The sequence below is a fragment of the Camelus bactrianus genome, chromosome 21, assembly GCF_048773025.1.
Source record: "Camelus bactrianus isolate YW-2024 breed Bactrian camel chromosome 21, ASM4877302v1, whole genome shotgun sequence".
Lineage (NCBI taxonomy): Eukaryota > Metazoa > Chordata > Mammalia > Artiodactyla > Camelidae > Camelus > Camelus bactrianus.
Window position 1 is genome coordinate 921744 of NC_133559.1, and position 14225 is coordinate 935968.

The following is a 14225-nucleotide window of genomic DNA, read 5'->3' on the forward strand; positions in this document are numbered from 1 at the left end:
AGTTACTCTAAGTTCTCCAAGACCACCATCTAGTTACGTTACATCATAACTCATAAAAATCAACGCCTACTGACATTTTCAGACCTATTCAATCAATCCACCAACTAGCAGCCTCCATGCCTACCATCTGTTAAGGGCCCCACACCAGGAGCAACACTCAACATTTAAAGTCACCCTAAGGACACACTAAGTGAGGCACAAAGTCCCTGACACTTCAGCCCTCAGCCCCGAGAGTCACGGCCCCTCCGCTCATAAGCGTGTCCTGCTGGAGGCGCTGTCCAGGAAGGAAGGAACCCTCCTGATGACTCCAGGTGTCCTAGCCAGCCACGCTGCTTCCACCTTTGCACTTCCTGAGCTGTTCTCATTCTAAACATGCAACAAGAAACGGAACACCTGGGTCACTAGCTTCTCTTCATGAGTCATCAGAACGGCCCAGTTCTGTCGACCTGCTGCCCTTCCAGCACAGCACCGAGACCCCGCTGCCGTGGTGGTGGGCAGGACAGAGCCCTGGCCCCTGGCCCCATGACAGCCAGGGAACGAGCACCACTCGTGGCCACAGAGAGGCGGCCACAGCAGGCCTCCACCAGCTTTGAGAGCCAAGGTTTCCTCGCTCACTCTGGGGCTCAAATGAACTGGTGGTCTTAAGAGCTCCAGGACGAGGCCAGGAGACGGCTCCTCTGGGCTGGGGCCGCGGGTGGCCCTAGAGCTCCCATCGCCCCTCGGGAGGGCTGGCGCCAGCCTGGTGGTGACCCTGGTCAACAAGGGACCCCACGCAGCAAGTCTGTGTTCCCCAAAACGTAGCCAACTGGGCTCCTGATTTTAATTAGTACAAAGAAAACCGGTTTTGTTTTTGACTCTGTTTCTACTGTGATTTACTAGGACAAAGCACCTGCGCTTGCCTTGCTGTGCAACAAGGATGTCAAATTGCCTTTTAAGACGGATTTAAGGTTAAAAGGTGGAAACGTTTTTAAAGTATATAAATGAATGGTACAAGTGGTCCTGATGTAGAATCACACGGCGGTACAGGAAAAAAGTGGGGTTGGGGGGTCACTGTGTGAAACAAGACGCTCCTGCAGACAGCCAGAGCTTGGTGTTAATGAGTTTGCTGAGCCCGGAAGGGCTCCCCCCGATGTGGGGCCCAAACCAGGAAGAAATGGTTTCAAACTTGGAGGCAAAATGTGACCCATCAGTTTTAGATGGCAGCTGTCTGGGAAGGATGACTGAATGAACAGGCAACGGCAACAGAGTTCACTAAACACCACTTGGGAAACCTGTTCCTATACTCCTGGGGAGGTGGGAAGAGGCAAGGTCGGGGCGCTCCCAGGTCACTCAAAGGACCAGGCAGGAGCCCCACTCTGCCGACTGACCCCACGAAGGGCTCACTTGCTGCCACTGTCCTCACCACCCCCAGCTCAGCACCCTTGGGGGCGGCAGGAGAAGGTGTCCTGCGCCAACCAGTAAATTGAACACGACCCAGCAGGAGGGGGGCAGTGACAGAGGACACCTCTGGCCTCGGTGCCCACGGCCTGGGTCAGTGGGCTGGCGCCTGGCGGCCGCAGAGAACCAGAACTGTCCCTCTGCTGTCTCACCCCACTCGGGAGAGCCTAAAGGGACTTGGAGTACCTGGGAGACAGACAAGCCAGCAACCACACTGAGACGTAAAGCTGCAGGGGCGCCACGCTGTCCCCACAGGCCTCCCACTGAAGCCTGGTGCGCAGGCCGGCCACTTCACAACGGGAAGCTGGAGAAGGGCGGGAGGAAACCTGCGTGAGTGGGACAGCTGGGAGGGAGGGCCTCGGTCAGCCAGGAATGCTGGCATCAAAGCTGGCAGACAGATTTGGAATTTGCATAAGCCCTTGTGAACAGAAAGGGGAAAACCCCGATCATCTCCGAGCAGAGCCTTGCAGCACACCAGTACGGAGCCTTATCTTCCTGGCCCCTGTTCCTTTGTTCAAGGCCACAGGAGGCAGACTCCACAGAGCAAAGGTCAGCTGTGCTGGCCAGGCAGGCGCAGTCAGAGCAAACACGAGAAAGGGCCCCAGTCCCCGCACAGCACCAGGGCAGCGGCGTGAGGCAGCCACGGGCAGGGCGTCTTCAAACTCTGCCCTGAGCAGCTGCCTAGTTTGGGGTTAAAGATAAGAAGAGATAAAAAGGAGGAAGGTTCTCTCCTGAAACGGAAGGATGACATGTCCCGCAGGGGGACAGGGAGCAGACCTGGCAGCATGGGGCTTCCCTCCGCCAGGCCCTCCCACGACTTCGCTGGGAGTGGACCTGCTTCTCCTTCCCACTGCTGCATCAGGTTGCCCACAGGTCCCCACGCCCAGTGGCCCTGGGCAGCCTTCATGACCTGCCAGCTGTGAGCAGCCCCTTCCAGTCCCCTGCACACCAGGGATTCTCCCCAGGAGGCCACGCAGACCCGGGCGAGGGGCACCAGTGCGACAGACCTGTCTGTTTATTCCTTGGATTTGAAAACACATTTGCACTTTATCACAAGTGGCTACAGCTTAGAGAAATGTCACTGCCAACAAAGCTGACATGTAAGTGCCACCTACTAAGACTTTAACTTCCGAGTGAAGAGAAGAAAAAGCCTCAAGTGGTGGGTGGGGCCATCCAGGCGCTGTTCCCCTGGGAGGGCCTGACACCCCTGAGAACCACCGCGGCCTCAGCCTTCTGCGCCCCACAGCCGAGACTGACCTCCCGCCGGCTCAGCAGAGCTCCCTGATCCAGGACGGCTTCTGTGAGGCCTACTGCACGGCACTACTTAGAGCTGAGCAGGAGGGAGACCAGTGTTATCCTCTCATCTTTGTCAAACAGTCAGGCAACTTCTGGACAATTCAGTGGGTAAAGAGTCAAGAAGCTCAAAAACAGGATACACCTTTCCTTGAAAACACCCTGGGCACAGTGACTTTCACAGAGCTGGGCAAGCCATGACCAGGACAGATTAGAACGAAGATGAAAAAGAGAAAATAAGGTTTATTAAGTTTCTAGGGGGTGAGTTCTTCGCTAACAGATGAGTGAGTGTTTTAAAGCGGCACCTCACTGCTGGGGCTCCGACCCTCGGTGACCGCTGCCAGGAGCACTAAGTGTGGGGGTAGAGCTCTGCTGCTGGGAGAGGAGGGGCCAGGCTCCGCAGCCGCCCAGGTGTGATCGTCCGACACACTTGGGGTCAGCGGAAGCGGCAACGCCACCATGGGGGTCGAGATGGAGCACAACTCGTGGTGGTCAAATTCATGAAATCCCTGAATTCCACACAGAAGGTGTGCACATCACCGGATGGCACTGAAGGTGGTGGTGAGCCACTGCGGCTGGAGGTGAGGCCGAGGGAGGGGCAGCCGCACTCAAGGAAATGGGGAGGAAAAAAGTCTCCAAAAGCAGAGGGAAACCTAACACATATTTTTTGGCAAAAAGACAGCAGAGTCCCACAGACCCGCCAAAGCAGGCCTGAGTGACCATCACTCTCCTCTCCAGGGCAGCAGAAGGCCACACAGCAATCAGTCCTCCGCGGGCCATTGGGAACAGTGGTTCCTCCCTGCTGAGGGACACACAGCCCTCTGAAGAGGGCCCCTAACCTGCCAAGACCCCAGCATGTCTCCAAAAGGAGACCCCCAGGTTAGCACACTTGAGCAGGGCAACTCCCATGGCCCTGGAAGTGACAGTTCCCCAGGCTCCCCACCAACAGGCACCCTGAGACGCTGGGCAAAGGCCAGGCTTGGACGAGGGTGAGGAAATGGGGAGCAAGTGCTCCCTTAGGAGGGTTAACTGATCTCCAAGGAGGAGAGAAGTCTGCTGGACCCGCCCCAGGAGGCACCGAACCTCACACTGCCTCTGAACGCTTAGTAAACAGCTTTAAAGATAACAAGCAGTCTGGACAATTCCTGCAGAAAGGCCCCAATTACTATTTATATCTGGAATGAGGTTCATTTGCCTGCGCTGAGGAACAGCCTGATCACTGCCCCAGCTCCACCCGGGAACGCACACCCACTGGCCTGGCTGTAAAGACAAGAGGGAGTTCCCCCTATGACGCAGAAGCATTCCTCTACAGAACTGGCTGAAAGGTTTGACTCTAGCCTAAAAATAGCCCAGATCTAGGAGCAGGCAAAATGTCTCAAAAGGCGTAATTACGAAAGGAAAACCTGGACCAGGGAGTGATGCAGTTCCTACAGAAGCACGGCACCTAGCCTCGAGGTGTAGGGAGGAGCTGACATTCCACCTACTACCGGCCTGAGTGCGCCCAGCGTGGCGGGTGAGAGCGCGAGGTGGGGGGGCGCCTGCTGTCCCGCCAGCACCGCGCAGCCAGCGCCCACCCTGCTGCCTGCTGCGCCTCCCTCACCCTCTCCCGGGGAACAGGCGGGTTTCAGGAGCTCTTGCTAACTGCGGATGACACGGGAGACCACCCACATGCCCACTCCCAGCACGTCCGCTGGACCCTGCAAGTGCTGTTTCCGGCAGGGCGCTCACAGACGGATGGCAGACAGAGGTCTCCCAGGTGGCTCCTTCCGGATGCAGTTAAGCCCATCTCTTACTTCAGGTGAGCGTTCTCTCCGTCAGGCTGCTGATGAAAAACTCCCAACCCGTCAAAGGCTAAGTAAACAAACTCTGCTATAAAAGGGTGATGGTATAAAGGGAGCACTGCGGAGACTGAGCCGCCTCCTGCGGAAGTGGCCACACCAGCTCTGCTGGTCAGAGGGAAGGAGGTAGGAGGCCCTGCTGGAAGCTCTGCCCTGGCGAGACCTGACCCTTCAGGCTGGTGCTGGGGGGGGTGGGGCGGGCGGCGGGGCTCCAGCCAGGACCGCACATGGACTGCAAGACTCCCGAGGCCAGTGAGACAGGCTGAACCCAGACTGAGGGACGAGAGCTCCTCTCTGCTGACGGCAGGAGGTGCCGGGGATAGAGGCGCATAGGAGACAAACCAGGCCAGTGGCCAGCGGAGCAGACGGCCCGGTGTGGTGAGCAAAGCTGCACCCGATTTTAGGAAGAACACAGGAAGTTGAGCTTCCGGCGTCCCGGCCTGCAAGTGCAGCCATGTTCTCAGTGACTCTCCTTCACTTGAGGATCTGTGGTTGTGCAAACACAGTGATCTGCCGCTTAGGGGGCCGAGCCAAGACATGCCACAGCCTTGAAGAAAACCCTCCTTTGGAATTTGTATGTACTTCCCTCTAGAGAGGCCAGGCAGCCCTAGAACTGTGAACACAGGCCTCCGTCCCATGAGACAGATTGGTGCCTGGCTTACGATGGCGCAACTCTGAGTTTTTGACTTTATGATGGTGGAAAAGTCACATGCATTAAGCAGAAGCCGCTTTTCGAATTTTGCCCTTTCCTGGGCAGCAAGCCATAGCGCCTGTCAGCCATGTGACCAGGAGGGCAAACAACCAGTACGCTTAACAATCCTTCTGGACCCAGACAACCACTGTCTTGCACCTTCAGTACAGTATTCAGCAAATCGCACGAGAGGCTCCACACCTGATGATGCCCAGTACCTTAGGAGTATTCGATGCATTTTCCATGTACGATAGGTTTATTGGGAGGTGACCCCTCGAAAGTTGGGGAGGATCTGCGGTGACACACAGAGACACAGCTAGCCTATCCTCCACCAGTCTCTAAAAACACACTTGTGGACAGAAGGGGGCCTGCAGCCAGAGTAAGCATGCTCATAAACCCCAAAACCACAGAAATGGACGTGCTGATGTGACTCAGGAATCCACGCGTTTACCCGCAGGGACATCTTAGCTGTCACCTGTCCAACCAGGCATCTGGATACACATGGAAACAGAGCCAGTTTATGACTCTGGAAAGCAGAGCACCCAGTTATGTCACCTGAGGTAAAAATGCAGGCTGCCACTAAAGCCAAAACTCACTGATGGCATCTGTCAAATGTTCATGAACGCCCTCTGTGCGGGGCTCTGGGACTGCAGTGCCCTCGGGGCGGGGATTCAATTCTACAAGGGAAAGAGATGATGACGGACAAATGAACACCAGAGGGCTGGGGATGATGAGAGCTGTGAGGAAGGAGTGTGGGAACCTCTCTGAGCAGCGAGACAGCCCTGGAGGCAGAGGGAATGGCAGAGCAAAGGCTGGGGCCCACACAGGGACACACAGTCCGTGAGCAGTGAGGAGGCGCAGTGAGGAGGCAGTGTGGCTGGCGGGTGTGAACAGAAAGGCGCTGAGTCTCCTCCTCCTTGCAGTGCGCCCCCAGGACTGAGCCTAACTGGAGAGGCGGTGTATCTTAGGGGAAAGGGCTTCTATCAAAAAGGGGCTTCAAAGGGACCAGACCAGATCAAAATCCACTCAAATGAATGTATAATTTCAAGATAACTTAAAGAGTGACTACTATAATATAAAAAGACTCATCGAAGTAATCTTTTAAAAACTGAACTAAGAGTTTCACTTTGCCCAGTGCTAGGAAACAATACAGCAACTTCAGGGAGGTCATTTCACTGCCATCCAGAGGACAGAGAGTCAACACTGGCGCTGACCACAAACTAAAATGGAAGCCTGTGGTCCTGACATTCACTCTCAGAAACACAACGGCACACGGGACAGGAGCCTGTCTGATGAAAAGGACAAGAATTAGGGATGAGAGCCTGGTTTCGTCAGAACTAACACACGTGTCCAGCACAACTGCAGGATACAAGGTAAGCATACAGAGACCAGCTGTGTTTTTAGACACTAACAACAAGTTATCTGAAAAAGAAATAAAACAATCCTATTTATAATAAAAATAATCAATGGCTTAGGAATAAATTTCCAAAGTGGTGAAAGACCAGTACATTGAAAATTGTAAGACGCTGATGAAAGAAACTGAAGACACAAAAAAAGGAAAGATATTCCACGCTCATGACCAGGAAGAACTAACACTGCTATTAGAGCATCGTCCGCACTACCCAGGCCAACCGGCAGAGCCACCGCAATGACGCAGTCCCGACCCTGATCCCACAGGCGCCTCTCACAGACACAGAGAACACAACCCTGAAGTCTGTACAGAACCGCGAGAGACCCCGCAGCAACAATCTGTGGATTGTAAATGGGCGCGCGGCCTGTAAACTGTGTCTCAACAAAGTTGTAACACACACGCAACTTCCTCCAGTTCTACAATTTTCGAACGAGGACCCCCTGTCCCGGCCTAGTACTCAAATATGTTTGGGGGCGTCCTGACTGCACGCCAGCCCGCATCCGCGCCGGCAGCTCCCCGGGGACCGCCGGGCAGAACAGCGCGGTGCCAGGAGCCTCCTCCGGCTGCCGCAGCGCCGTGCAGCCCGGGGCGGACGGGAAGCGAGGCCCCTACCTGGGCGGCTGCGGGGAGCGGGCCTTGGGCTTCTCCTTCTCCTTCTCGCGCTCCTTCTCCCGGTCGCGGTCGCGGTGCTGTCGGTCCTTCTCGTCCCGCTTGGCGCGCTCCCGCTCCCACTCCTCCTTCCTCCGCTGCCGCTCCTTGTCCCGCTCGCGCTCGCGCTCGCGCTCACGCTCACGCTGCCGCCGCTCCCGCTCCCGGTCTCGCTCCCGCTCGCGCTCCCGCTCGCGCTGCCGGTTCTCTCGCTCGCGCTCCCGTTCCCTTTCCTAGTTGAAAAGCCAAACATGGGCACACTTAGGACCGGAAGCGTTGAGAAAACGCAGAGGCGCCCGCGGAGGAGACCGGGATGGACCTGACGCCAACCCAGAGGGACTCCAGGCTGACCACGCCCAGGCCGCGTGCCCAGGCAGGCCTCCCTGGCCTGGCTCTTGTCGCGGGATGCACAGGACCGAGCCTCCACAAAGGCCGAGGCCGGTGGGGACCTGGGCACACGGGGGTGAGGGGGCACGTGGTGGTAGGGACCCCCCCACAGGTCCTGCTACCTTCAAGGCTGCCCTGATTGGGACCAGGCACCCAGAGCCCCGCAGCACGACCCCGGCAAGAAGGCTGCTCCGCTGGGGACGGGGGGCATGGGAGGGTCAGCCAGGGGCCAGCTCTGGCCACAAGCTCACCATGTGATTTGATGGGTGCCCCAGCCAGTCACCTCCCTTGGGTCCTGAAAACTCACGACTGTCACTTTAGGCTTAGCACAAAACCCACTAGCTTGCTGCTGACTCATCTCTCCCCGGGTGCAGCTCCTCCCCAGCACACTAAAAGCATACCCTCAGGGACTCAGAGGCTGAGGCACAGACCTGCCAGTTGCAGGACAGTCCTCCGTTAGACCTCCAGGCCTGGCTGGCAGTGGCCAGGTTATGGCAGCTCATGAGGGCAGCTCCACCCCGTAAAGGTGCTCCCGAGGGGCCTGGAAGAGCCACGCGCTCAAGGAGGGGCACAGGCCCCGCAAATGGTGCCAACAAGCCGATCGGCAGCTTCAGCGCAAAGACAGCAAGAGCACCGACCACTCTAGGACGGCTCCGCTCCCGTCACCACAAAGGCAAGCCGTGGATCAGAACCAGCCCCCCAACACCGGTCCGTCTGGGCTTGAGATGGGTCCACGTGCCCACACAGGCCACAGACAAGAGGGGGCGGTCTCGCCGGCCGCGTACCCGGTAGCTGTGGTGCGGCTCGGCGTCCGAGTACTGCACCCGGAAGTTCTCGTACTGGCCGCTGCGCCAGAGCCGCTCTACCTCGTAGTCGTAGTAGGGGTCTGCGTACGGCTCCAGCCTGAAAGAGAGCAAGCAGAAGCCAGGCTCGTCACTTAGGAACACGGATGCAAAAGTACTACATGGAATTGGGCAAAAAGATACTCACACCGCCTCAAAAAGTAACACAGCAGGGCTAATTGGGATTTATCCCAGGACTGCCAGGCTGAGTCAAGAGAAGAAAATTCATGAACACACTACATGCCAACACAGACCTACAGAGGCCAGTCACAGGACCACACCTAAGGGTGATGTGATGAAAACACTTGTGATAAAAGCTCAATACCCCTTCGCAATGAAAACAGGAATGACACTTTCTTCACGTGACAAAGAACACGTATGCACTTTAGGACTCAAGCTGGCACCTTACTTACTACGGACAGGGGAAGCGTCTCCATTCAGGTCGCCCGGTGCCTCCAAGACAGCCCACCAGCGTGCTGGGGCACTGCCGTGACCAGACAGAGGAACCCGTGAGATTGTCTCATTTTGCAGATTAAATGATGCTACACATGGAAAACCGAGACACCGTGCTAAAGCGAGTCAGACGGTGAGAAGAGCCCAGTACGGCAGACGGAGAAAAATGAACACACAGCAACCAACACCCTCGTACACACAGACGATAACCGGTTAGGAGATGGATGGTAGAGAAAACCTCACTTCCAGTAGAGAGAAAAAAAATACTCAGCAGCAAAATACATTCAACCAGAAATGTGTAGAACGTATTTGAGGAAAATTTAACACTCTTGAAAGACACAAGAGCACGTGTGAATACACAAGACGGTGTCTTCGGACAGGACGACTGGATGTTACCAAAGCCAGCTCTCCCTGTGCTAGTTCACAGACTTAGGGCAGCCAGTAAAACACTGTCTTCATGCAGCTAAGACAACCGATCCTCACATGAAACCCAAGACATGCAAGGCCAGCCAAGGAAACGCTAGGAGAGACACCTTCCGAGGTGTCATGACGTCAGGGGAGGCTGGCGGGCGCAGGGGGGTGGCCAGCAGGGAGTCTGGGGCAGGACCGCTGGGCAGCCCTGAGGAGGGCCGAGGACGCATCTTCCCGCAGGGCCAGAAGCTGGCACACCCACCCAGACGGCCTGCACGGGGGAGCTCTGAGCCCAGCAGCAGAGGACAGGGAAGTGCACTCCCTGCAACAGACGACTGGAGGTTCTTTCGAGCATTTCTGGCCTCCAGACCAACCCTCACGCTGGGCGAACGGGTGGGGAAAGCAGAGGTGCCCTCCATGTTCCATGGTGCGTGTGGCCTTCGGCTGGCTGCTTCCTGGGAAACCTCTCCTGTGCTGCCAGGGCCCAGCGGCGAGCCCAGGGCGGGCTCTGCCCAGGGAAACAGCCCTTCATGCCCAACGGCCTGCACGCCCCGCAGATGGCACTCAGAGAGAACACGATCCCTAGGCAGATGTCCCCCGTGCCCTTGAGAACAGAACCGGTACCACTCACCGCCCAGAGCACCCAGAAAGCACTCTCCCCAGTGGCGGTGAGCCACGTGCTCTCTCAAGGAGGGGCGTGGGAGTGAAAGGCCTCTCTGGGTGTATCTCCATCTCGGGAGACAGCTAACGGGGACGGGCTGAAGCATTCCCCCGCTACTGCCCCCAGAACCGAGCCCGGCTTCCTGGCAGCCCGTGGGCCTGGGTCTCGGGAGCAGGTAAGAACCACTGCCGTGAAAGGCAGGCGGGCAGCAAGCCACTCCTCAGAGGCCAGGACAGGAAGGGCATGTCCACACACAGTTAGCCCCGGGCACGCGGCCGCAGTCTGGCCCATTTACTGACAAGTGCTGCTCCTGACAGGGCCACCGCCAATGACAGACTCCTCGCAGGGGACACCCCAAGCGTCCCAGGACCCTCGTCTCCTAGGTGGAGACCCCTGGCAGCACCCAAAAGCACCTCGCAGAGACATAGGAGGCCTCACAAGATCGACAAGTCTGAAATAAACGCCTGAGGTGGTGGAAAAGGGGAACTGGGCAGTGTCCGGCTATAAAAGCATTATTTTCACCAAGTGACCTTGTCAGGAATTCTGTTTAATTCCCCCAAGCCCCATTTCCCCAGCCTTCACAGTATCTCAGGACACCCCCTGCAGAGTTCCCGAACAGGTGCCCTTTCCCACGGCTCCCCCCGGCCTGCGCAGCTGCGAGGTACCAGCACCACCGCACCGAGGAGGCCTTCCACAACAACACTAAGAGCTCCCACCCTCAGAACTCACCGTCAGGCAAGAGGGCAGTGGGAGAAGTGACGGCCCCGCAAGCGACATCAGTGGCTCTCAAACTTTATGGGCAGCACCTGAGTCACCCAAGGGCTTGTTAAAAGCAGCAGCTGGCCTCCACCCCCAGGACCTTCAGGCCAGGTGTGTCTCATGAGCCCCCATGGGCCACACCCGGAGAACCGCGGCCTGCAGCCCTCCCCTGTGCAGAAGGGTAAGGACTGGGTAAGGACGCCTGGGCACAAAACAGGCCACGCGCAGGGCCCCAGGAAGCGAGAGCTGCTGAGGCTTGGTCCTTCTGAGACTTACGCTGATGGCCCTGGAGCCCCGGCATCCTTGGCCACCTTCCCACACACCCTGCAGAGCGCGTGCTGCCACCAGCTGTCCTTGTGAGGCCAGCCTGAGCGGGCACTGCAGGGCTGGGGAGGCTGGGGTCTCCCCTTGGCACCTCCCTGCCAGCCCTGCAAGCCCAGCCTCATCACCCTCTTGGGAGGTGCCAGCAGCCCTCCTGAGCCACCCAAGCCGCAGCCCTTCTCCCAGCTCCCGCAGGGACGGTTCCAACCGCCTTCCTCCCCTCACCCTGGGGGGCAGTGGCCTCTCTGCTCCCGCGGTCACCTAGAAAGCACGTCTTTAGGTTGAATACTCCCCGTTAAAAGAGCCGGGTGGTCTCTGCTGAGCGGACCCTGACTGACACAGCCCTTGCCCTGAGCGTCGTCAGAACAGCTTTCCCGCCAGACACATGCCAGGTCCCTGTTCCCAGAGGTCTGGACTTCCCTGGCTAGGCATGTCCTATCACAAAAGCGTGTGGTTAATTCTAAAACACAGCAGATGTTGAACAGACAACCAAACACAAGTGAAAACCTGGCTCTAAGGTGGTCTGATCCTCGGAGGCCCCTGCCTGGCGGAGAGGCTGTGGGTGAACACGGGCCAGGGCTAGAGCGCGGTGCCTGGACGGCCGTGGACCTGGGCTGCAGACAGCTCCGTCAGGCACACTCTCAAGGCCCCTACTCCAGCCAGGCTGAGAACAGTGTCAAGGATGGACCTTGAGGTTCCAAGGCCCCTCCCTTCACCACTCACAGCAACCGCACAGTCAGAGAGTGAGGTCCCAGACCGCAACCCGATACGCTGGCTCCCAGGACGTGTACTGACACCCCCCCCGGGGGGGGGGGCAGCACTGTCACCCAAGTTTTACACAAGAAAAAGCCGAGACCTCAAGACTCAAGTCAAGCGAAATGCCCACAGTGACCGGCAGATGCAGCCCTGACTGCGGCCGCACTACTGCACACGCAGAATTAGAAAACATCTGAGTTCAGCTCTCACGTCCTTGGCCTCTAATCCTTCCACCTGAGCCACGACAGGTGTGGCCCTCCCGAGCTTCCTGCCCGCGGAGCGCCTGGTGGGGTGTGGCCTGGGATGTAAGGCCTTGAAACAGCCTTGTGGGTCTGGGTCAGCACAACTGAATCTGGAAACACAGGCATGTATGCGTCCCTCTTCCTGAGCCTTTTACTGTCATTTCAGCCAGAAATCAGTGGTTTTTGTTTTCTGGTAGCAAACCCAAGTGCACAGAGTCACTGCAAGACTTAAGACGATGCTGAAACTGGCTGGTGACCAGAGCCCACACCACACTGGCCGCTCAGGAGAGACGTGGCCTGTAATGCCCCTTCCCGGCAGCTGGACTGGTTACGCTACACATTTCCTCGAGATCTGACCCAGGTCTCCAACCACATCAACTTCTGCAACCGTGTTTTAAAAAGACCAGTAATAAAATGTCTGGAAGAAATGAGGAAGACGGCATTGATGATGAGGAGGGTCACACCTGTCACACTCTCAGATGTCAGTGACAAAGTTTCCTGGGTCCTGGGGAGCTTGGGGAAGGGTGGGGAGGAGCCTTGTGTTACGGGGCTCCAGCTGTTAAAGAACAGCTGTAAAGACTCTCAGATACGATAGGAACCCAAATGGGTGGAAGCCCACCCCAGGCACATGTCCTCCACGGAAGCGAGACAAGGAGGAAAGTCAACTGCACAGCGTCTGAGATGGGTCGGGATGCCGCTCTCAGTGCAGGGAGAGGGACAGGGCTCGGCCCCCACACGCTGGGGGCCACGTGCTGCTGCTCTCAGAGCCCGAGCCCACACAGCAGGGGACAGCTGCGTTCTCTGTCAACAGGGAGGGGGGCCGCAGTGTTCCTTACGCTGTATCTCTGACATCTCTCGTGATGCGGTAATTCCAGTCTCGGAAAACTTCATTTTCTTTGTCAAACTCCCGTTCATCTTCGCCAATGGTCACTGTAAACCTTTTCTCTTCAAAATCAGGTTCCTGTTCTTTTCGAATGGTTGCTTTTTTTAAAACCTACCATTGTAAGAAGAAAGAAGCCAACACGAGTTACTGTTAGGAACACAGAGGGAGTCCTGTCCTGACTTGACCCACGAAGCCTGGGCTGGCGTGGCTGGAGGGCCTTGCAGGAGAGCACGCGTGGCTGATGCGAGCCCAAGCTCTGTGCTGGGACGGACACGGGATCCACGCGCCTCTCGGGGGGACGGGAGCACGCCGTCTTCGCAGGCACAGCTGCAGCAGCACTTGGGCAGAGGGGACGGAGCGGTGACTCCCTACTACTAGTCCAGGTACTGAAGCAGGGGCTCCAGACACGTGCCCTGGGAGGACAGAGTGGAGAGGTCGGTGAGCACGCTCCCAGCAGGAGAGGCCCCGGAGCCAGCTGGCCTCAGAGGAAAGGAGGGCCAGGGGCGGGTGGGGCTCTGCTCTAGCCCGTCATCCTGGTGGAGAGAGCAGGCCTGGAGACCGTGAGCCTGGACCCCCGGGACCGGGAAGCAGCCTAGACTGGGGGTGGGACGAGGGGTGTTCTCTAGGGAGACAGGACCGCGTGCCAGATGCACAGGCCACTCTGGGGAACACTGTGTGCTCTCTAGGAAGCGGCCCAGTGCTGGCCGAGCCACATGCAGGCAGCAGGCCGGGCTCCTGACTGGGCCTCCCCGGCCTCCGGGGCTCTGTCATGGCCCAGCAAGCCTCCAAGACAGGCAGATGTCGTTTTCCGCCCTCCACCTCTTCAGAGAAGTGACAGAAACACGCCCTCTCCAGAGGCCGCACTGAGCTCTGACCGCCGTCCCGGGTCAAAGGCAGGCTGCTTTCGCGCACCGGCCGCCACCACTGCCTGTCTGCGCAGGCTCTGTTACCTCCTTTGCGTGCCGGAGTCCTCGCTCCCAGGCGCTCTCGGTGGGGGGCTCTGGAGGGGGTGGAGGCAAAACTTCATCGACTCCCGGCCCGCCCTGTTAAGGGACGAGAAGGGAGGAGTTAAGGGATCAAGCAAACTTCCAGATCTATGAAGAACCAGAGGAGCAGAACACCAGCTAACACGCCAGCGGCCACACTGCCCGCTCTCTCCTCCGGGCCTCGCTCTGCCCGACACGGCTGCCCG

The 14225-nt window shown here is 57.9% G+C and overlaps 1 protein-coding gene and 1 long non-coding RNA gene across 5 annotated transcripts in view; one reads left to right on the plus strand and one right to left on the minus strand.

Annotated features, from left to right (window-relative positions):
• The window catches only part of ZC3H18 (zinc finger CCCH-type containing 18), a 46645-nt gene that overhangs the window by 11241 nt on the left and 21179 nt on the right, over positions 1 to 14225 (minus strand). For 3 of the 4 annotated variants that reach the window (XM_074349203.1, XM_074349204.1, XM_074349202.1), the window contains 4 exons: positions 13984 to 14076; positions 12987 to 13144; positions 8491 to 8608; positions 7283 to 7551 (listed from right to left, as the gene is read on the minus strand). In XM_074349203.1, the coding sequence (XP_074205304.1) occupies positions 7283 to 7551; positions 8491 to 8608; positions 12987 to 13144; positions 13984 to 14076 (638 nt within the window). The remainder of the gene's footprint in view (positions 1 to 7282; positions 7552 to 8490; positions 8609 to 12986; positions 13145 to 13983; positions 14077 to 14225) is intronic. The other variant, XM_074349205.1, reaches the window with a different exon arrangement.
• On the plus strand, positions 4403 to 10597 carry LOC141574334 (uncharacterized). Its single transcript, XR_012501238.1, has 2 exons — positions 4403 to 4528; positions 10390 to 10597. It is a non-coding gene; the product is annotated as an uncharacterized LOC141574334 (long non-coding RNA).